The following is a 21,870-nucleotide window of genomic DNA, read 5'->3' as shown; positions in this document are numbered from 1 at the left end:
GTATTGATTTAAAAATATATATATTTTATTCGTAGTATGTCAAAATATAATGATACAAATAACTAGAAAGTACCCTTATAAAGTTAGTATTTTAGTCAATCAACACCAACATCATGGTGATCTCAAAAGCAACGTCCAATAGGAGAGGGGCTGGCAGAGTGATTTCAGAGTGCTAACAGCAATAAACCAACCGGTGGAAAAGCCTCCCTATTACTTCCTAGTAGGTTCCTACAAACACTTTCAGATACGGTCAAACTGTCACCAGGATGCTGTTGTTGGTGCACATCAAGAAAATTAAGTGCAGTGTGAAAAGGCCTTAAAAAGTATTAGCTACAGTCTAAAAATGGTTGAGTCAAAAATAACCCAAATTGGGTCAAGAATGGACCGACCAAACTTTTTCAGTTATTTAACCCAAAAAGTTGAGTGAAATTAAATTATTAACGCACAAAGCAACCTTATTTTGGGGGGTAATTTTGTAAGTTAAGTTATTTATTAGACCCAAATGTTTGGGTTAATTTAGTAACCCAATTGAATTGGGTAAAAGAAGATAATACTAATAAGGAACCGACCCAATTTTTTGGGTTAAAGAACTCAAAACGTTTGGTCCAAAAATTTGGATTGCTTTATGGGTTATTAATTAAGCCCAACTATTTGGGTTAGTTGAATAAACAAATTGAATTGGGTAAAAAAAAATGAACCAACCAAACTTTTTGAGTTATTAAATCCCCCCCCCCCAAAAAAAAAAATTGAATTCTTTAATCCAAAAAGTGGGGACAAAAAATTGGGTTGTTCGTTGGTTATTAATTAAATACAATTTTTGGGATTGATTGAATAGCTGAGCTGAATTGGTTAAAAAAATTAACCCAACTTTTTGGGTTAAATAGCTCAAAAAGTTGTGTCGGTCAAATTGAATGAAAAACCCACAATCCAACTCATATAATATGGGTTGTTTTGTGTGTTGACCCAACTTTTCGGGTTAATTGAATAACCCAAAAAGTTGGGTCGGTCCCTTTTTGACCTAATTTGTGTTATTTTTGACCCAACTTTTTTTAGTGTAGTATTTTCTACAATAACACCCCCCCCCCCCCGACCCCCCCCCCCCCCAATAAATACTTCAATGTGAATATGTTAATGGCTTCTTTATGTATTATATGTTGAGGCAAGTGATTTAATTATAAAGGTGCTAATGTTGGTTATATAACCTGTGGCTTTTTGATATTCATACGCTTTGACCACTGGTGAAGCAGGTGTTGCATTTATCTTTGTCAAAACATTATTTGGTCTAATAGATGATACATAGCACATAACACATAACATATCACACATCTGCATCATACCTGGCAATATAAGCACCACACTGGTCCTTTAAAGAACTGCAAGGAAAGGCAACAATGCTAGCTTTTCATTCTGGCTAACACTCATTAATTACCGTTTGCACTAACATTTTTAAGCACTGTTCCTTTATTGAACACAAACAGTATTCAACCTTGTTATCCCTACCCCCACTGACCACCACTTGGGTCACACCAATAAAAACGGGTTTATGGGTAATCTAGGAGAGTTATAGCTATCTCGTCTTACCTCAATGCAATGAGTCGCCATGGTGATATTTTCTAATTTGCTACCGTCCGTACACTCGTATCGATTATGGCCATCAAGTCATGAAAAAACCTTTATGGGAGTCTACAAATTAGCAACACTATTTTGGCAATTATAGAGCTCAACTAGTAGTGAACAAGAACAGTCACTGCATCGCACTTATTTAAAGTTTACATAATTTGTAAGAAAGATATCATAGCAGTGGGCAGCACGGTGGCTGACTGGTTAGCACGTCCGCCTCCCAGTGCTGAGGACGCGAGATCGAGTCCGGGCTTCGGCCTTCCTGGGTGGAGTTTGCATGTTCTCCCCGTGCTTGCGTGGGTTTTCACCGGGTATTCCGGTTTCCTCCCACATTCCAAAGACATGCATGGCAGGTTAATCGAACACTCCAAATTGTTCATAGGTGTGATTGTGAGTATGGTTGTTTGTCTCTGTGTGCCCTGTGATTGGCTGGCAACCAGTTCAGGGTGTACCCTGCCTACTGCCCGAAGCCAGCTGGGATAGGCTCCAGCACCCCCGCGACCCTTGTGCGGAAAAGCGGTCAAGAAAATGGATGGATATCATAGCAGTTTGACAACTACAGTCACTTTCTACCAGAAGACTTCACAAAACAACGTGAATAAATTTCCCATGTATGTTGATCTTTGTCTTCCCTTTTCAGCACTTCCTAAGTTCCACACCCACCCAATGTCCATGGCAGTTGATGAGGGAGGGGTCGCACGCTTCCAGTGTCAGATCAATGGAATACCTGAGGCTAACATTACCTGGGAGAAAGACAGAGTACCCCTGAGCACCAGTGACAGCAGGTAAAGCATGTGCATCGACAATATAAATATAAAATATGAAATAAATGAATATAAATAAAATGAAAATAAAAATTTAAATGAATTACTTGTGCATTGACATGGTATATTTGACCAAAAATAAAGTAACAGTGTACATCATGTGTATGGCATGTCATAATTTAAAAAAAGAACAAAATAGTGATGCAGGCGAGCTAGAGAGAGAGATCGCTGTTTTGTAAACAGTATTTATCATTCTAATATAATTAAATAGAGATGACAGACAATTAAAAAGCATTTATAAAACTTTAATAAGGATGAATGTAAAATTATACTGATTGCAATGATCTGGTTTGGCTTATAGCCCAACTGCACCCTGACTTCCCACTCTTTCCACATCCAGGTACACTCTTCTACCAATGGGGATCCTTCAGGTGACAGGTGTGAGACAGGCCGATGTCGGGGTGTTCCGCTGTGTTGCTACCAACATTGCAAACACTCGGTATAGTCATGAGGCCATTCTTAACGTCACTGGTAGGTGGATGCACATGTACAAGTGCACATGGAAAATAATGAAAGCATTTTAAATCCCTTATTTATATATATATATATATATATATATATATATATATATATATATATATATATATATATATATATATATATATATATATATATATATATATATAAAACAATTACATTTTTAATCAGATTAATCACATCTCAGAATTTTGATTAATCACAATTAATTGCTGAATTAAAAAGGCTTTTTTTTTGCCTGGCAAATTTGAAGAACACCTGATATGTGTTAATTCTTTCGACATTTAATCTTATGAGGACGTCTTCAACATTTTATGATCAACTGCACACTCATCTTCCTCTTTTTCTAATCAGTTAATTACTTGAAAATTACAAGTAATTAATTGTTGTGATGTTAATCAGTTAATTACTTATAAATTACTTTTAGACTCTAAAAATAGTTGGGTCAAAAGTAACCCAATTATGGATCAAAAATTTACCTAGCCACTTTATGGGTCAATTTGACCCAATTTTCTGGGTTTTTTTATACAAAATGACCCAACTTTTTGACCCAAGTAATGGATCTGACCAATATTTATGAGTTGTTTTACACAAAAAGACCCATTTCTTGACTCAAAGTTGGGTCAAATAGAGGATCGGTCCATTGTTGAACCATAGTTGGGTTATTTTTTACCCAACTGTTTTTAGAGTGTTAAGTACAAGTAATTAACTGTTGCAAAAGAGGAAGATGAGAGTGTGCAGACAATTCAGCGGTTAATCATGACTTATCAAAATTATAAGATGTGAATAATGTGATTAAAAAATGTATTGGTTTGACAACTCAAATATATATATATATATATATATATAGAGAGAGAGAGAGAGAGAGAGAGAGAGAGAGAGAGAGAGAGAGAGAGAGAGAGAGAGAGAGAGAGAGAGAGAGAGAGAGAGAGAGAGAGAGAGAGAGAGAGAGAGAGAGAGAGAGGAGAGAGAGAGAGAGAGAGAGAGAGAGAGAGAGAGAGAGAGAGAGAGAGTTTCTTGCTAGTCTAAAATTATATTAATAATTATATTAATATCACTCAATTATCTAAATATCACTCATTTTCTCATTTTTAGGTGGAGCCTCAAGAACCTACAAGGAGCCAGTCATCCTTTCAGGACCCCAGAATCTAACCATCACCGTCCATCAGACCGCCATTTTAGAATGTATTGCCACAGGAAACCCAAAGCCAATCGTTTCCTGGAGCAGACTAGGTAACACGATAGTACACTGAAATCTAGCAGGAATTTTGAAGCCTGGGAGTTGATGTGAATTTTTTTTTCACTCCATCAGACGGCCGCTCCATCGGAGTGGAAGGTATCCAGGTTCTTGGAACGGGGAACCTGATGATCTCAGATGTTTCGCTACAGCACTCTGGTGTGTACGTGTGCGCTGCCAACCGGCCGGGCACCAGAATGAGACGTACCGCATTTGGCAGACTTGTGGTACAAGGTCAGTGCAATTTTACCATTGACTGTACTCTAAATATACTGTAAATGAACTCTGATCTAATCCAAGAAGTTAAAAAAAAATAAAAATACAGTATTGGATTTTGCGAATTAGCTCAAGTTTTGAGATATTCCATGTTTTTGTTTAACAAAAGTGCTAAAAATACACAAATTCTGACAATGGTATTCTCTTTATGCTACAACTTTGAGGCTGTATCTGTGTTTCCAAGCATTTCCATACTGTATTCTTTCATTTTTTAGACAATATTGTGAAAGATGACAATCACAGCGAGCCTTCTATCACTCACAGAAATATTTATGCCTAACTTTTAAGATTTATGTAATTTTTTTACATAACAAATTCCTTTTTCTTTCTTTTTTAGATAATTTTACCACAAACCTACCAAATAAAACTTATGATACATATTCATGGTACCCTGATTATTATGCAATTCAAACAATGTACTTGACGTATTTAAATAAATGCTCTCATTATTATGAATTTAGAGTATTTATACTTTATTAATACTAAATACATAAACCTGAGGATTATGCATTTAGGCATTATTAGACTAATGAATATTTGGTTGGTTTATTTGGTAGGTTTTTGTTAAAATTATCTATAAAATAAAAAAGTAAATGGGAATTTGTTATGTAAAAAAATTACATAAATCTTAAGTTAGGCTTCAAATATTTCTGTGAGTGATATATGCCAATCATTTTTCATGTAATTTTAGAGAATTGGGCAATGTTAGGATTAAACATCAAGCTTGTTTCACATAAGTATTCTATATCCTCAAACAAATCAAATAATTGTAGCATATATATATATATATATATATATATATACCTCTAAAACTAGAGCCAATTCAAAGAAACTCAGCAGTCCAGAATTACTCAGAAATCAGAAGCAGCAGATATTATGCACAGTAAAGACAGAGAAGGGCTTTTTAAGGATGTTTTGTCCGTTGTTGTTGTTACTATACTGGGGTGCGTGTTATACACGGGATTTTGTGGTGTGTTAAATTAATGTACTCTATTTCATGATACATAAGTGTGACAACAATTCATGATCATTCATATCAATGAAATAAGTCATTGCTTAAGAAAACTGATATATTACTGCTGTTCTCTTTCAAGCGATTGTGAATTATGGAAATAATGTTTGAGTTGGATCAAGTTATTGCCAATGTGTTTTCTCACCTGCCATGACAGGCATTTACACTTAAAGGGATACTTGACTCATTGAGAATTTTTCAACAACAAGAAGGTAATATTTTGTTGATAATTAATGTGATAACCTCATTATTTATCATGAATTAACACATTTAAAAACTAATTTAGCCGTTTTCTGTCGACTGAAGATGACTTTACTGGTGCTCAGGAAACAGGTAATGTCCAATCATGGCTGAGTTTGCTGACCAAACCCAGAAAACAGGTGAGCCGAGATTGGTCGTTACCTATGTCTTCAGCACGGGTGATGTCATCTTCAGTCAAAAGCAAGTGGAAATATGTGTTTTTAATGGTATTGATTGTACATGAAAAATAATGAAGCTATCAAATTGATTCTGGACAAAACTTTTTACTGCTGAAAATGTCTAAATTGAGTCAATTATCCCTTTAAACCTCTGTACACACATTTGATAGATAGATAGATAGATAGATAGATAGATAGATAGATAGATAGATAGATAGATAGATAGATAGATAGATAGATAGATAGATAGATAGATAGATAGAAAATGAAATAAAAACAAGAGTGCTTTAACCAGTATAGTATACACATATGTATACCCACATGAAATTGTTGAACGTCATCATTCCCATCCTCATCCGCCAACAACAGCCTCCATTGTTAATTGACTGGAGCATCCGCGGCCAGTGTATGTGCACGCGTGTGTGTACTTGGCCATGTTAATTTGCAGCGACAGCGAGTGAAAGGGAAGAAGAGGGTCAATAGCAAAGCTCCACCCTTTTTTCTCACCTTTGCCCCTGACTCTGAGCATGAGACCCCAAACACCTCCGCCCCTCCCCACCACATACACACACCAACACATAATTGTTGAAGGGCTACTGATGATGCGTACTCATCCATCACCCCGCAGATGTCCATAGCCTGAGCCAACTCATATTTATCAATGTCATTAGATGTGTTTTAATTGGCTGCCCGGCAGCCAGCTCATTAGCAGTTGCTCAGATCTAAAGTACTTTCTCTACAATATCTTCAAAGTTAAAATTGGCTGGCAAGAGATGAGAAAGGATTAAGTATGTGAAAGCATACCATGATTTTAAATATGCGTTATTTACACAATTAATTGCCCAATTATGATAAACACTGTCAGACTTATCAGTGATGAAGAAACTTTAACTGGTATATGTGCAATCAAACATTGTTTAACCATTTAAATGAATGGGAAACAGGTACAAATCACTCACTGATTCCCAGTGAGCCATGAAGACCAGTGCTGCCCTCTATGGGGAAAGAAATCTTATTTGGGAAATTAAAAATAAATAAATAAATTAGGGGTGTCAGGTGATTATTTTTTGCAGTAATTCAATCAATTCAGTAATTTCGTAATAATTCATAAAATTTAGTTACAATTAAAAAGACATACTGTACTGTAAAAACGAGTGTGATATTGATTTGTGTTGAGGCCATTTTTCCGCCACTAGATGGCATAACTGCATTTGTAATACGTTGGAGACAGCTCAGTGCATTTTTATTTTCATATTAAGAGCTATCTAATCTTTAACATAAAGTAATTTGTGAAATTCTGAACATTTTTAAAATTGTAAAATACAACTTGACCCCAGTCTCCATAAATAAATGCATTATTATTACATTTATTACTGCTAAATTTTGACGTGGACTTGTAGTTAGGGGCAATCATTAATTGCGCGGTAAAAACCTTGAAGGTGTTAAAGGAACTTTAAATTAACCCAAAATTCATGCACTAATTTTGACACCCCAAAAATAAATAAATAAATAAACGATATAATGATATCAATCAAAGCTGAAAAGGATCATCTTTATAAAGGCCACATTTTTTGGATACAGCTCGATTCCAAAGATGATACAAATCGTTTTTTTTGTGTCCTTTTTATAACATGAATCTAAATATATCTTCATGCAATTCAGCGTTGCCATCTTACCTCCCTCAGTTGATGTGTCCAAGTTAACGCTCTTATCAATCAATACTCCTCCCCCCCTGTCGTCCTCTTACAGTGATTGACTGGGCCTTTGGTGTAGAATAGGGAGAATTGAGTTCATCTCTAATATATTCATTAATGTATTGATCTTGTTTCTCCCTTGGTTTATAAACAATAAGGAATGCTGGACATCTGTTTACCACAGTAGGTTTTTGACTGCTTAAATTGAGTTTAGAACTTCACTGTATTCAACTTGAGTAACCCAAAAGTGCTTTGAGATGAGGCATCAGAGACCACTATAGCATCATTATAACATAAATCCCATTCTCAGTATAGTCCCAACTAGAATTGTGAAATGTTTAATGAAATCTTCAACCTCTTTTCTGATAGACACCAAATTCATTTGCACTAATTTATTTATTTTGAAAAGGTTGTAAAGGTTCACCACAGCAGATGTTGTGTGATATATTCCCAGTGTATAAGCAAGGGTCTCCCACCAGCCAAGTTCAGTGGGATTTCAGCAAACAACTTTCAACTTTCACACAGTCGTGACATCAGCCCATCTGTGTGCCTTCGTGTCCACGGCCATGGTCAGAGAGAAGGAGCAAAGAGGACAAGAAAAGCTTTAGACAAAGCAGAGGATGACGAGATTGTCAATACCGCTGCGCATGGATCGGGGAAAAAAAGGGGTAGGGGTGTGATCTGTGACCTCTCACCTTTAACCCCGACAGGAGGACTGGGGGCATAAAAGTGTGAAAACGGTTGAGTGGAAGGAGGAGGTGCTGGGATGGACATTGAAATGAAAAGAGGAAGGGGGTGTGGTCTCTTAGTTAATTATGGAGGGTTGGAAGATGGATAGCATCCCACAAGGGGGAGCAGGGTGCTTAGGGTGACCGGGGTGTCACCATGTTAGGGGGAGACACAAAAGACGGCCAGCCAATTTATAGAATTGTGTTTAAAGAAAAAAAATCCCCAGACTCCCTCTGTCTCAACCTTCCTAGCCCCCTCCACTCTGGATTTGTCCACAAAGTCCTTTCAAAAAAGATATGCAGATCTTTTATTATGCAGATGTCACAAAGGCCTTCAGTTCTCATAAATTATATCAACATCAGCAACTTTCCCACAGAAGGGACTGAGCATAAAATGCATACTTACAAAACTGTCGCAAAGGTGGACGTTAAAATATGGAAACAATATAGATAGATAAACATATTAATAGATAGATAGATAGAGTAACCGCTATTTAGCTAGCTAGCTAGCTAGATACCGCTAACTAGCTGATGATAGATAGATAGATAGATAGATAGATAGATAGATAGATAGATAGATAGATAGATAGATAGATAGATAGATAGATAGATAGATAGATAGATAGATAGAAAATGAAATAAAAACAAGAGTGCGTTAAAATGATGGATGATCGGGGTTGATTTAAGCTATTTATTTCGGTATGTACCTAAAAAAAAACTACAACTAATACTAACGCTAGTAAAATCAAATAAAATGATGTATTTTCAAAATAATAAGCCCACTCTAAAAACTAATTAAAACTGACTGATTTTTAAAACAAAAGTCAAAATGTAATAACAAAATGTAATAATTTTACACTCCTAGAATCAAGCACATTTTAACATACAAAATGCTTTTCCATTGCTCTCTAATGTCATTTTTCACCCTTCAAAGAAGAAAAGTACAAATAAATCAATAAACTAATATCAAACTTAAACGCAAGTTTACCATTAAACGTACTTTTGACACGTTATTAAAATTTGATCTCATCTTAAATGAGAATTAGCTACTGTATGTTATCCGACTATATGCACTTTGCACAGCAATGTAAAGTGTTTTTTTTCCAGATGTATGAATGCAAACAAAGGAAAAGGGGACATGATTTATGAGCTGCAGTAAAACTCAAGGTCAACAGAATCACTGATCAATACACAGTATAAATCGACCCATGTGCTGTCAGTTGAGGATGCCTGACAATTTTCCAATGTGACGTTGGGACAGCTGAACAGACGAAGAGGTGGACAGGTCTGCCCTTTTGATGCATGATGACCACGCGCGCGCGCAGACACACACACACACACACACACACACAAAAGGGTGGTGTTGGGAAATTGAGTAAACAAAGAAGTCATCTTCAGACATTTTAGAAGCATGTTTATTTTTGTCAATACGATACATATACAAATACATTGATGTTGAAAAACTCAACAATTATTTTAGGAATTTGCAAGTGGCAACACTATGCATTGTCTCATTTACATGACGTGCTAATGATGTAGCAGGGAAAGCCCCACCATTAACACATTACTCCTTTTAAGGGTCTGAGAAATGGGGAAAAAGCAAAGAGATTAGACCAAACAAAAAGGTCAAAATCCCGGTCTGCTCTGATGAGTGTCTATTGAACTGGGCATCTTGTTGACACATCTCCATCGGCTTATAGGAAGAAATTTGGGGTTGGGGAGGTCACGGTGGGTGGGAGATCAGCGGATCAATGAGATGCTGAGCTGGGGCTGAAGTGGGGAGGGGCTTATAAAGGCTTAAAGGGGACTGTGCATTAATATGCACGTCTATTGTGATGCCATAATTGCACTGTGTTGGAAGTAGTCTTGTCTGCATCTGGTCAGTGTGTGTATGTGCCTATGTGTGTGGGAAAGAGATTTTTATTTTATTTTAATTTTTCACATGATTTTTTTTTTTTTAAATATATATATTTCCATTATATTTGACTATACTTTAAATTGCATTGAATTGAAAGCGTATTGCATTCACTTGAGAGAGAGAAAATCCTGTTTTTCTGACTAATTTTGGGGGGGAGCTTTGTTTTTTGTATGGTTTGGTCTCTGTCTTTCTCTTTATCTAAAAATTGTACATTAAATACAAATTTAAAACCCATTTGTCCCTGATCCTCCACAGCACCTCCAGAGTTCCTTCAGTGGCCGCAGTCTGTTTCCAAACCAGCAGGAGGCAGTGCGGTGTTCACTTGCGTGGCACAGGGCGTCCCCGAGCCTCACCTTATCTGGCTGAAGAACGGCAAGGTTTTAATGCCTGGGTACAACGTCAAGTTGACCAATAACAACAGGTGGAGTACACGAACGTGTGATGTTATATGACACTGGCTGTGTCCGAATTCTGTTTGGCGATTCGGACAGCCAGCTCACCACTTTCTCCTCGCCGCATATCACGTGACCGCCCTACCTGTCATGACGCACGGCGCATAAATCCGTCTATTTATTGTGAATGAAAATGTTTTAAAACTGTACTTCATTTCCATTGTTTTACATATTTTCAACTAAAACGAATTAATTATTTCTATAGTATATATTTAATGCATCGCTTTTATTCCCGCGCTTGCGCTGTTGCTCGCGCTGTTTTTTTCATACTCGCAATGCATTGTGGTCTATATCAACCCGTTTCAGTGAACATCAATGTTCACTACTTTTCAGAGTGCATTGTGGTTAATTTGTAGTGCAGTGGGTGCTCCCTGGACATTTGGACACCAATAGAAAATGGCGTGACCCCTCAGTAGGGAGTAGGGTGCACATTCGGACACAGCCACTGTGTGGTAATGTGTGTTTGCTACAAATTATTGTTTTCTTCCAAGTCCACTTTTGACCGGGCTGCACCATTTCCATGTAAGCTTGACACCACATGGTGGCAGCACTGAGGCTTTCATGTGTCATACTAATGCCATCGCTGCTTAATATTACTTAAGATTTGCTTGTGCTTAAATGATTTAATATCCAGTATAGTTTTGTAGCTTTAGTGGTACAATGGCACTAATTTGGTGTCCTTGACTAATTTATCATTACATTTGGCTAACATACATGTACATGTTCTGTCTTGGAAAAGGTATCAAACTTAACTAGCTTGCCCAGTAGAAGGAATTAATTATACCTTGAGGAGTAAGCTGCTATTTCTGAGAATGTGGGAGGGCACTTATAGTATCACTATCCAGCTGCATGTTATTCTATCCATGTGTGGCTGTGAAAACTGATCTAGCTGTGTGTCATCTTTGCAGTACTCTGGCTTTGACTCGTATCAGCTCTGAGGACGAGGCCATCTACCAGTGCATTGCTGAGAACAGCGCCGGAACCAACCAGGCCAGCGCCCGACTGGCTGTGGCCCAGGCGAAAGACCTGCCCGCCGCTCCAGAGGGCCTCACGGCCAGCGTGCTCTCCACCACCGCTCTGCAGATCTCATGGAGCCAACCGCCCGCTGAGGTCATTGAGGGTATCATCGGCTATGTGCTGCATATCCGCAAAATAGGAGGTAGGTTATGCGTCGCCACAAAATACCTTAATATTCCTATTTAAAACTAAAATATTGCTTATGTGTGTGGCGTTTAGAACCAGATTCTTTGGAGCTGCAAGAAGCCATCAGCAAAGGGGCCTTTCAGCATGATGTGAACAACCTGGACCCAGCCACCACCTACTCCCTTTATCTGAAAGCTTATTCACCCCTTGGAGCTAGTCAGCAGTCCCGCACTGTGGTAGCAACAACACTAGGTGGCGGTAAGGACACTTAAGGACACTGATTCATACCATAATTGGAGCGCTTTTGTCATCTTTGCTGATTCACTTTATTAACAATATTGGTTGGCAGATTTTGATTCTGTCATACCTTTTTTTTTAAACAAATTTATTTGGGTTACTTTTATGTATTAGTTCACTTCTTTCTATTTCTGTCTCGTCCCCCCACACAGTACCGCCCCCCCCGACCTTCTTCACCAAGGTGGTGAATTCAAGCGCTGTCCAGGTACTGTGGGAGCTCCCAAGCAAGGCAGGCAAAGCTGAGGGCTTCAGGCTGTCCTTCCGCAGGGTCCCCAATGCTGATTTCCAGGGACCCATCCAGCTGCCTTGTCACATCAATGCCCACACCGTCTCAAATCTGGGTATGTGTGTATCAATTATCAGGAATTTTTTTCTCTCCAAATACTACTTTAATTACACTGTAAAGAAAACAAAACAAAACTGTAATATAAAAGAATTACAATTCTTATTTTACCATTTTTTTCAGTATTTTATGAAATCACTGTAACTGTAAATATTTCTATTCTTTTGCACACAAAAATACAAATATTGATTGTTAAAAAATGTTCACAAATGTATCATAATTTCACAAATATTTGTCTGTTATTCAATGGAATAAAATGTAAAGTTCAACTTTTATATATAAAAACCTTTCAAACCTTAAAAAATATATATATTTACTGAGAAATAAACAGTAAAAATTCATAATGTTACCATAATTTCTTTGTGAATGGACTTTTTGTTAAAGTTGAAAATAACTACAATTTCTGTAGCGTCCTAGCATTCATTTTAATAACATTTATTTTGAAAGGACATCTAATGAGATATAGGTAAAGGGGGAAGTTTGAGAGGTTGAATAATATATAATAATAATAATAAACGCAATATCTCGTTTTTCAACAGTTATTGGCCATGTTTTGAAAGATTAATCACATTATTTTGTTGTCATATACTGTTATATTACATACAATCTTGTTAAAATTACAGTTAAAAAATTTACTTTAATTAAAGGAAAGTCATTTTCTGTTATTTCACAGTATTTTTCTGGCACCCCAGCTGCTGGAAAATTATATTTTTTTTACAATTTTTTTTTTACAGTGTATATTATAAAACTCCTTATTATAACGATGCATTGAACTTGGCTCGTTATTATACACATCTCTGCAGTTATTAAATACTAACATGTATAGTTTATGAGGATACCTTCTCCACTACATTCTGCATATGTCATTCTCCTATATTTGTTCACCACCTGACTCACTGTTACCATGACAACTAGACAACGTGAGAAACAGCCTATCTGCTGCACTGTGCAACAATTATTTGATTACAGACTCACTGCCTAATATATTATGCTCACTTTAGAATGTAATGAGATACAATGCAAGAGTTGCATCAATTTTTTTAATTTTTTTTTTTATTTTTTACAAAGCTCTATATTATATACCTTGTCACAGTAGAGGGGTTTCTCATATTTGTCTTTTTCTTTATATATTCAAAACAGCTCTGACTATGATGCAGTGCAAATCATAACCACAATAATAAAGATAATTTTACATTTATATATATTTACAAATGTTTTTAAGGGTTAAGTCTATGACTGTGTTCAACTTAAATGTATGTTAGACAAAATAATTTCATTTGTTTGGATTTTTAGCATTACAGAATTGCAAACGTATTAAAATGTCACTCACAAAATAGCACTGACGTGACATCTCTCTTCCCTGCTGAGCTATAATTGAGAAATTGGCAGAGGAAGGTCTCACAAATGGCTGGTCATGACTTTTAGCCTGACAGAAATTAGTTGCACCAAGCATTCATTGATCCCTTGTTGATTTTCACGGCCCAAGTTGTTTGCCTAAAATATGTGGCATGACAATTTCCTCATCAGTTCACCCTCTAACTGTTATGGGCAGGCCTGGAAATGAGGCCAGAGATTATGACAGAAGTGAATAATGGAATGTGCCTCAGTCTGATGGAGGAAATTTATGCCATGGCATGAAACACGGTAATCTCCAGTCTGGAATCAATATTGTTACATTATAGAATGTTGTAAAATTCTCTGGAGAGTCAAAGAGGACTCATCATTTGAGTGTCTGTGGTTCAATATATTTTATGGGATGATGTGACACTTTTAAGTTTTGTTTAGTTGCTCCTTTAAATTAGTTAAGTTTATTTTTCTGCGGAAATTGTGTGGGAATGCTGGAAGCTAACTGCTAATAGCTAAATGCTAAACTGAATTCTTATGAAGGAAATTGAAATATCAAATCAAATATGTCAAATCTTGCAAAACCAACAAAAGTGGAAATAAATAACCAATGAAACGTATTGCATTTTAGCGCAAAACTCACTTCCTGTCTCTCTTTTAGAACCGGGTGCTGTGTATGAAGTCAAACTGGTGGCCTACAATGGAAATGGGGAGAGTGACTGTTCCAAGAGACTGGTATCATTGGCAGATGAAAGGACAAGTACCCAGAACACTGGTGAGTCCATCCCACAGCTATCTGCAGCTTTTCTGTTCCTTCAGCAAAAAATGACAAAGTAGCATTTAGGAAAAGCAAAAGCAGAATATCAGGAATAGCTCACTCATTGGATCCTATTTGGAAAATTACAAGAAACCTATTATATTTAGTAGGGATGTTCAATACCACCTTTTTTTCTTCAACATTCTATTATTATTTATTATATTTATCATATTAATTTTTTTCAGTCGATGAAAAGCGGGTAAATGTGTCAAATAAGTTGCTGCATGAAATACTTTAATGGAGAAAATCGCCATACTCCCAAAATTGAGCTAGCAAATAAAAGTATAAGATCGGCAAATGCAAACTAATAATGCACTCCAAGCATTTGATATATCCCTTATAAGCACAAACTTATAAAAATTGCATCTTAATTAGCATATAAGAGGATGGACATGGATTCAATTCAAAAGAGGAAAACGCTGTCAACCATGCCGAAATGGACTTACAAAAGTATAAACATTTCGGTAAAAACACACTGATAATGCACTCTAAGCATTGATATAAACCTTGTAAACATACATAATTGTACAGAAATTGCATCTTAGACAAATGAAAGGATGCTCATGGATACAGTTTACTTTGAAAAGCGCTTTTTCATCCATTGCTATCGGCTGCTGTCGCAAGTACAGATACCTTAAAATAAGGCTAAAAGTACTTGCCCATCCCTAGTATTAACATTTGTCCAGGTTTTGTTTATACTTGTACTGGTATGGATTCTACATTTAATAGTGGATTTCAACAAGCATTTCTTTCATAAATTTAGTATACTTAAAAATAAATTTAAAACTAACGTGTTAAGGTGTGTGAAGATGCTACCCATTTTCATTTTAAAATCTGAATTGTAATTCATTAAATGAATATTGATTAGTGTGGTAAGGTAACTGTGTAAACTAGACTAAGAGCAATTTCTGGAAAAATTCCGTGTGAATGCTGAAAGCTGAATGCTTATGAAGGAAAGTGAAAGATAAATTATGTGAAAATTACAAAGTATTAATTGTAGTTGAAAGCTAAATGAATAAAAAGAGCGAACCATTGCCTCCTGTTTACTGGTCAAAGCTCCGCTAAACTAGCCACTGGGCCATTGCTGCCATAGAAGGATATGTGACATTGTATGTAATTGTAGTGAATATTGAGGTATGAACCTGAAACCTTGCGGTGAATTTGAATTTTTAATATAGAACACAATAATATAGGGGGGAAAAATGTATTAATGACGAATGACATAAAAAATAATGGCTGTAAAATAATTTGACAATGATTAGTATTCAGTATTGCATTTGTACTAAAGAGTTATCCAAGCGGGGTTTGAACCCAGGTCCTGTGCTTTCAGCATTCCCACAATTTAATCAAATCTTACCTACAGGTGAGAACACACCGTGTCAGTGCAGGGATGGAGAAGCCTCTCTGGGCAGCATTGTTATTGGTATCCACATTGGTACGGCCTGCATCATCTTCTGCGTCATCTTCCTCATGTTTGGATATCGCCGCAGGTAACTACCACTTGCCCATGCCATTATGATTCATGTTTTCACAACTGCACTGTACACAAGCTCTGGATTAATTCCTGGAACGTGTTTGCAGTTTGTTTTGCGGTAAAGGGACTCAGGACAGTTGGTCTGTACCAAGTGACAACACAGGACACAATGGCATCCACAAGGAGGCAACAAACCGTCCCAGGATGGAGCCAGTGTCTCAGGTAGGTGACAAAATGAAATAATAACTAGAGGTGCAAGCAGCTATAAAGATAAGTTGGAGACTTTAATGAGTTGTCGTGCATAGTTAGAATCTCTTCTTAATGTTTCTTTTTTTATGCCCCAATGGGATTTGAAGTTTTTCCTTGCGGTCAACTGTCGGCATGCCATATAGTATGTCAAAAACTTTAGCTTCAATGTTCCAGATCTTAAGATGGTACAGACCAAGTTTGACGTCAATCAGATGGAATCAGCAACATTTCCTGTCAAAAGAGCCATTTTATGCCAAATAAATAACAAGAAAAAAGTCTGGAGCCGCAAAACATTTGAACATTGTGATGACCGAAACAGTGTGTTAGTGTTAGTCTAATGTACTGAAGGCCCAAGAGCTCATTAGAGCTGCACCGCAACACAAAACTATGCAGCATCCAATTAATTTTCTTCAACTTTTTGTAATTTTTCATTGATTTTTAGACTTTTCTGCCTTTATGTCAAATTTCTGACATTTTTGGCACTTTTATGGATATATGGTAACTTTCTGCCTCTCTTCTTCCTTTTTTGGACATTTTACAGCTATTTTTTGCTATCAATTTCCTGACATTTTTGGCAATTTTGTAGATATTTTATGGTAATTTTCACATTTTTAACGTTTTCTTTTCTGCCTTTCAAAAAAAAAATTGACTTTTTTTTTCAATTCTAAAGACATTTTATGTTAATTTTCTGCCTTTCTTCTTTTGTTTTTGGACATTTTTGGTTACTTTTTAAACATTATCTTTACTGCCTTTTTTAAAAAAAGTTCTCTGACAGTTTTGACAATTTCATGGACATTTTATGCTAAATTTCTGCTTTTCGTCTTGCTTTTTTGACATTTTATCGCCACTTTTAGAAAAATTTTAGGCAATTTTTAAAACACTTTTTCATCTACTTTTTGTCTTTTTTTCTGACACCTTAAAAATTTGGATTGACATTTTTTGAATATTTAGTTATTAATTTTAATTGAATAATTAATTCATTTAAATAATATTTTATCCAAAAACTAAAATAAATGTGTAAATAATAATAATAATAATAATAATAATAATTTATACTAAATTTCTTTAGAGATCCACAGGGAACCACTGGAGAGGGACTAAAAAGCCACATGTGACTCCAGAACCGCAGGTTGCAGACCCCTGCTCTAGGACAAAGCATTATCCCTGTAAATGGCAAATGCAAAAATGGGCCCAAATTGGACATTTAAAAAGAAATATAGCTCACTTCCTGTAGATTGCTGACTTGTTGACTGCACTTGTTTAGGCCCTCAAAAATTGGATTATTTTAGAGAATAATAATAATTTCTATAAAAACAATAGGGACATCGGTATAAATAGATATGCAAGTCACAATAATGTATATCGCTCCTGTATTATTTTATGTCAGCAGCAGAAACCAAAATGGAAAGTGCAGTGATTCCAACTGAGGACAATCTTGGAGAACTCTCATGCTCAATGAAAACCCCTCTAAGTGTTTAACATGCTGTACTTTCAATCTAATTCCTTGTCTCGCTTCTCTTATCTCCTTACTGTCAGCAGCAAGCGGTTTGTGCGGCACAATGCCAAGTCGTCATTGAGCAACACTCAGCAGGTCTTCCTGGCACTGGCACAGGCTAGCACTGGTCAAACACCCCTACACCCCCTACCCAACATCCCCCTCACTTCTCTCCAGTTATTTGCAACTTACCTACACAAAATCTGCTGCTAATACTTGATCTTACAAAAATGTGACATAGTGCAACTCCCTGGACCGACAGTTTTACCCCCCCTTAATATGTCCCTACCTCAAAGTCAAACCAAAGCATATTGCCTTTATTGCCTGTGTACAAGCATAAGTACATGTTGAAAAAGCCTTTACAGAGCATTGTCACACCAGATTTTGGTTCTGCGTCGCATTATACAGTATGCCATGTCAGCTTGCTTTTGGGAGACTGTTCTATAACCAAAATGTTTTATATTTCTCAGATCTCACCTGGCATGCTGACATGTGAATGTATACATAAAACTAAGCCAAATATCGACACCTGACTGACGCTCCAAATGATCTGTTGTGACAGAACTCTTGACATTGCCTTCAGTTCGTCTGCAATAATAACGGAAGAAACATAGCGGCCTTTGCGAAAGCCTTACAGATGTGAGTGTGTCATCATTAGCGATGATGGCCTTTCATTGTACCAGAAGCCATTTTTAAAAAAACAAACCCTTCAAAGTTGCACACCTCCAAAGAAAGCTACCTCAGAATGCCTGAGCCATAGTTGAGATTAACATTAAGTGGTTAATGTTGTCTGTGCCAACCTACCTCACCCCCTCAAAAAAAAAAAAAATCCCTTCAAGGGGAAGTCAACCCAAAAATATATATATTTTTGACAATAATATGTTCCAGGCAGTCCCACTGGTCTAAAGGTGGCATTCTGGTTAATATTGCATTAGTGGAATAAAGTAGTAGGAGTAAAGCAGCAAAATCCAGCCGCTTTTTATCCAGGTGCGCTGTGATTGGTTGTTACCTGAGACCTGAGCAACAGTGGTGTCATCTTCAGTCGACAGCAAGTGGCAAAATGGCCTCCCCCTAAGATGGATAAAAATGGCTGGATTTTGCTTCATACCTCTTATTCCACAAACTGAATATTAATGATTAATGTCATGTTTAGACTAAGTGAGGTCACATGTAACATTTTAAGGTTGACTTCCACTTTCAGTTCAATTCTTGTTTGACCAGTGCCAATGCCAGTGTGCCGTGCCAGTCCAGCGAGAGCTCAGTGGGTCGACTACCATGGAGAGAAACCACTGCGGCAGTCTGATCTTTTCCATCTCCAAAACTGGAATTTCTCGCCTCAGCCCTTTTGTGTCCACTTGTGATGTAAATCCTCATTACTTCTGATGAGACATCAGAGGATGATTGGAATTTCCTTCCTGAGACCTTTTCAGATCTTTTCAAAGAATCCAAATTGAAGGACGTTTGTCAGAAGATGCCAAATGACGCTGCTGAGTTTGCTCTCCAGATGCCAAATTTGGTCACTCCAGGGCCCTCGATGGTACCCAACTGGCGGCTGAAGAAGTTTTAAGGAGAGACTTGATGTCAGCCTATCCAAAAAAAGTTCTTCTATGAAAACCAAGCTAAATGACACCCAAAGACGTTAACATTTTGATGGTTTTCTTTCATTTTTGTTTTTTTATAAGACATTTTGGATTGTTCTTGTTTGAAAGGGGTCACCTGCCTTGCTTTAACTGAACCCAAGCCAAAAAACAATGCTTTTCTTCATAATTTCATGCCATTTTTTCCCATGTTCCTCCTTCCTTGGCCATCTCCAACATGGAGATATTTTTGTTAATACAAGCATTTTAAGAGAAACAAATGAAAATATCAGATATTTTGTAGGATGTCAATAGTCACAATTTCTTGCCAAATATTTAAATACCTCTGAGAAACATGTAACCAAATACATTTTTAACATTCATAGTCTTTACCTTTTAGACTTTGACACAACCAAAGCACAAAAACATGCTGGTGTGCATGACATTATAATTATTTGTGTGAACAGCAAGAGACACTTGAGGGCAGCAGTTTTGACCAGCATCTACGGGGTCCTTTTGAAGAATTCGCTCATCAAAAAAATATCATAATAATTGTTTTCCATAAAACAAAAAAAATTGACTTTACTCATATTCATAAATTGACACCTAATTCTATTCAATTTATTTCATTCATTTGTAAAAGAAAATTAAATTGTCTGCCCCCTCCTTCAAATAAATGAGTTGAAATTGAACACTCGTAGTCACAATTCAAGAACACTTCTTGAGGTATTTGGACCTGACCGCCAATATTGATAGCCACCGTATAGGGTTGCCACTGTTCTACTTCTTACTAGTCAATATTTCTATTTTAAGCTAAACAGGGATTTAGATAAGGTATCCTCTATGGATAATGCTGAAATTGGTCTTTGCTATTGTACATCTATCAACAGAATTCAGAGGTGCCAAATCCAGGTCCAGAAAGTAAAAACCCTGCCACAGTTTGGCTTTAGCCCCTGGTGCTAGCTAGCTAACCCTAATGCTAGGTAGCTAGCACCTGCTACTAAAGCCAAACTGTGTCAGGGTTTTTACTTTCTGGACCTGGATTTGTCACCTCTGACCAAATTTGACTGCAAAACATGACTTCAGATGGATTTGAGTGAGTTGTCTCAATCTGCTCTTTCCCCACAAGTGTTTCTTATCTCTTTACGAGTTTTAAAAGGTTTATACAAAGCAGAGCAGTTTATAATGCTTTGTTTTCTCACATTGTCTCTTTTCTTACATACCTGAGAGCTGTTAAACAAGATACCAAAAAAGTGATATAGAAGATGTGTTTTGGTAGTGGGAACTTTGTAGTGGTCAAGATAGTTTTGTTTAAAAAAGGAAAGCCATTACTGTTTCTGTTTGAAATTTCTTTAATATTCCATTTCTTCATCCTCGTTAAGAGGAAAAGTTGCCAAAACAAATGTTCATATTTTCTGAATGTTTATTTTTTATTGTTGTTCTGATTATTAGATTTGATACATATGATGATTTGAAATTATTTTCTCTTGTGCGATGATGGATTTTCTTTTCCATAGAATTGAAAATTGGTGCTTTTTGAGCAGAGTGTGTTTTCCAGAGACTAAGGCTGTGATATTGTTGGTAGCCAAACACACCATCTGTTGTGAAAGAACCATTTACTGGTAGGAAAACAATTTAGGAAGTAGAAAGAGGCTGCTATAGTACCAAGAAGAAATGATGCTTTAATAATTGTATAAATGCTTCTTTGTTTGCTAAGCTGTCCATCGGTATGCTGAAGATTTAAGAAAAAGCTTTAACCTGTTGTCACAGAGGTCTTTCACCATAATAAGGAAAAGGTTTTAATGTAAGAAACCAGACTGGAGAAAAGCTGCAGCAGAGAACCGAGGCCAAGCTGTGACTAAATTTGATTTTAGATTTATTTTAGTCATCAACAGTATTGGCTCACAATTGGCACACTATATTAAAAATAAGAGTTTCCCATTTACATTTGTGTTAATTTCATAGTATGTGGGGCACACACACACACACACACACACACACACACACACACACACACACATCTTATTTGTCAGTGTTTATCTTCATGGCATCATACCATGTGAGAACAGACCCTTGCTATTTATTTATTTATTTTTGCAAGATTCAACATGATATGATATGAAAGTGAATGTTTTTAATACATTGAATATCCGAATATCCACATTGAAGCTCATGAAAAAAAAGCATTCTATTAATTCCTACTGTACAGCTTGGTCTCTTTTTGTCTGCAAACTGCTCTGAATGTCTGGACTTACATTTCTCATATTCCAACATGCCTAAAACCAAATAAAGACATTTTTGATTAATTTCTGTGTCGCGTCAGTTTTATTTTTCAGCACATTTGCCCAGTCAGTCCAGTGATAACATGCCCCCTGTATACACTCTTAAAACTGGGTCAGAAGTAACCCAAATTGGGTAAAATAGCTAACCCAATGCTGGGCTGAGCAAATTATGGCTTATTTATAACCACCGTA

General features: G+C 36.6%; 1 protein-coding gene across 2 annotated transcripts in view; it reads left to right on the top strand.

Moving 5' to 3' along the window:
- The window catches only part of LOC144037327 (immunoglobulin superfamily DCC subclass member 3), a 30,620-nt gene extending 10,258 nt beyond the window's left edge, over positions 1 to 20,362 (top strand). The window contains exons 3-14 of one of the 2 annotated variants that reach the window (XM_077548722.1): positions 2,261 to 2,405; positions 2,785 to 2,915; positions 4,017 to 4,154; positions 4,234 to 4,392; positions 10,461 to 10,626; positions 11,566 to 11,816; positions 11,894 to 12,058; positions 12,250 to 12,438; positions 14,446 to 14,559; positions 15,965 to 16,091; positions 16,183 to 16,297; positions 17,864 to 20,362. In XM_077548722.1, the coding sequence (XP_077404848.1) occupies positions 2,261 to 2,405; positions 2,785 to 2,915; positions 4,017 to 4,154; positions 4,234 to 4,392; positions 10,461 to 10,626; positions 11,566 to 11,816; positions 11,894 to 12,058; positions 12,250 to 12,438; positions 14,446 to 14,559; positions 15,965 to 16,091; positions 16,183 to 16,297; positions 17,864 to 17,941 (1,778 nt within the window). In that variant the 3' untranslated portion in view covers positions 17,942 to 20,362. Of the gene's footprint in view, positions 1 to 2,260; positions 2,406 to 2,784; positions 2,916 to 4,016; positions 4,155 to 4,233; positions 4,393 to 10,460; positions 10,627 to 11,565; positions 11,817 to 11,893; positions 12,059 to 12,249; positions 12,439 to 14,445; positions 14,560 to 15,964; positions 16,092 to 16,182; positions 16,298 to 17,860 lie in introns of both variants that reach the window. The other variant, XM_077548721.1, reaches the window with a different exon arrangement.
- Positions 20,363 to 21,870: the final 1,508 nt, after the last annotated feature.

Source organism: Vanacampus margaritifer, chromosome 17 (genome assembly GCF_051991255.1).
Source record: "Vanacampus margaritifer isolate UIUO_Vmar chromosome 17, RoL_Vmar_1.0, whole genome shotgun sequence".
NCBI lineage: Eukaryota > Metazoa > Chordata > Actinopteri > Syngnathiformes > Syngnathidae > Vanacampus > Vanacampus margaritifer.
The sequence above is the reverse complement of the archived record's forward strand: the minus strand, read 5'-3'. Positions and strand labels throughout refer to the sequence as shown.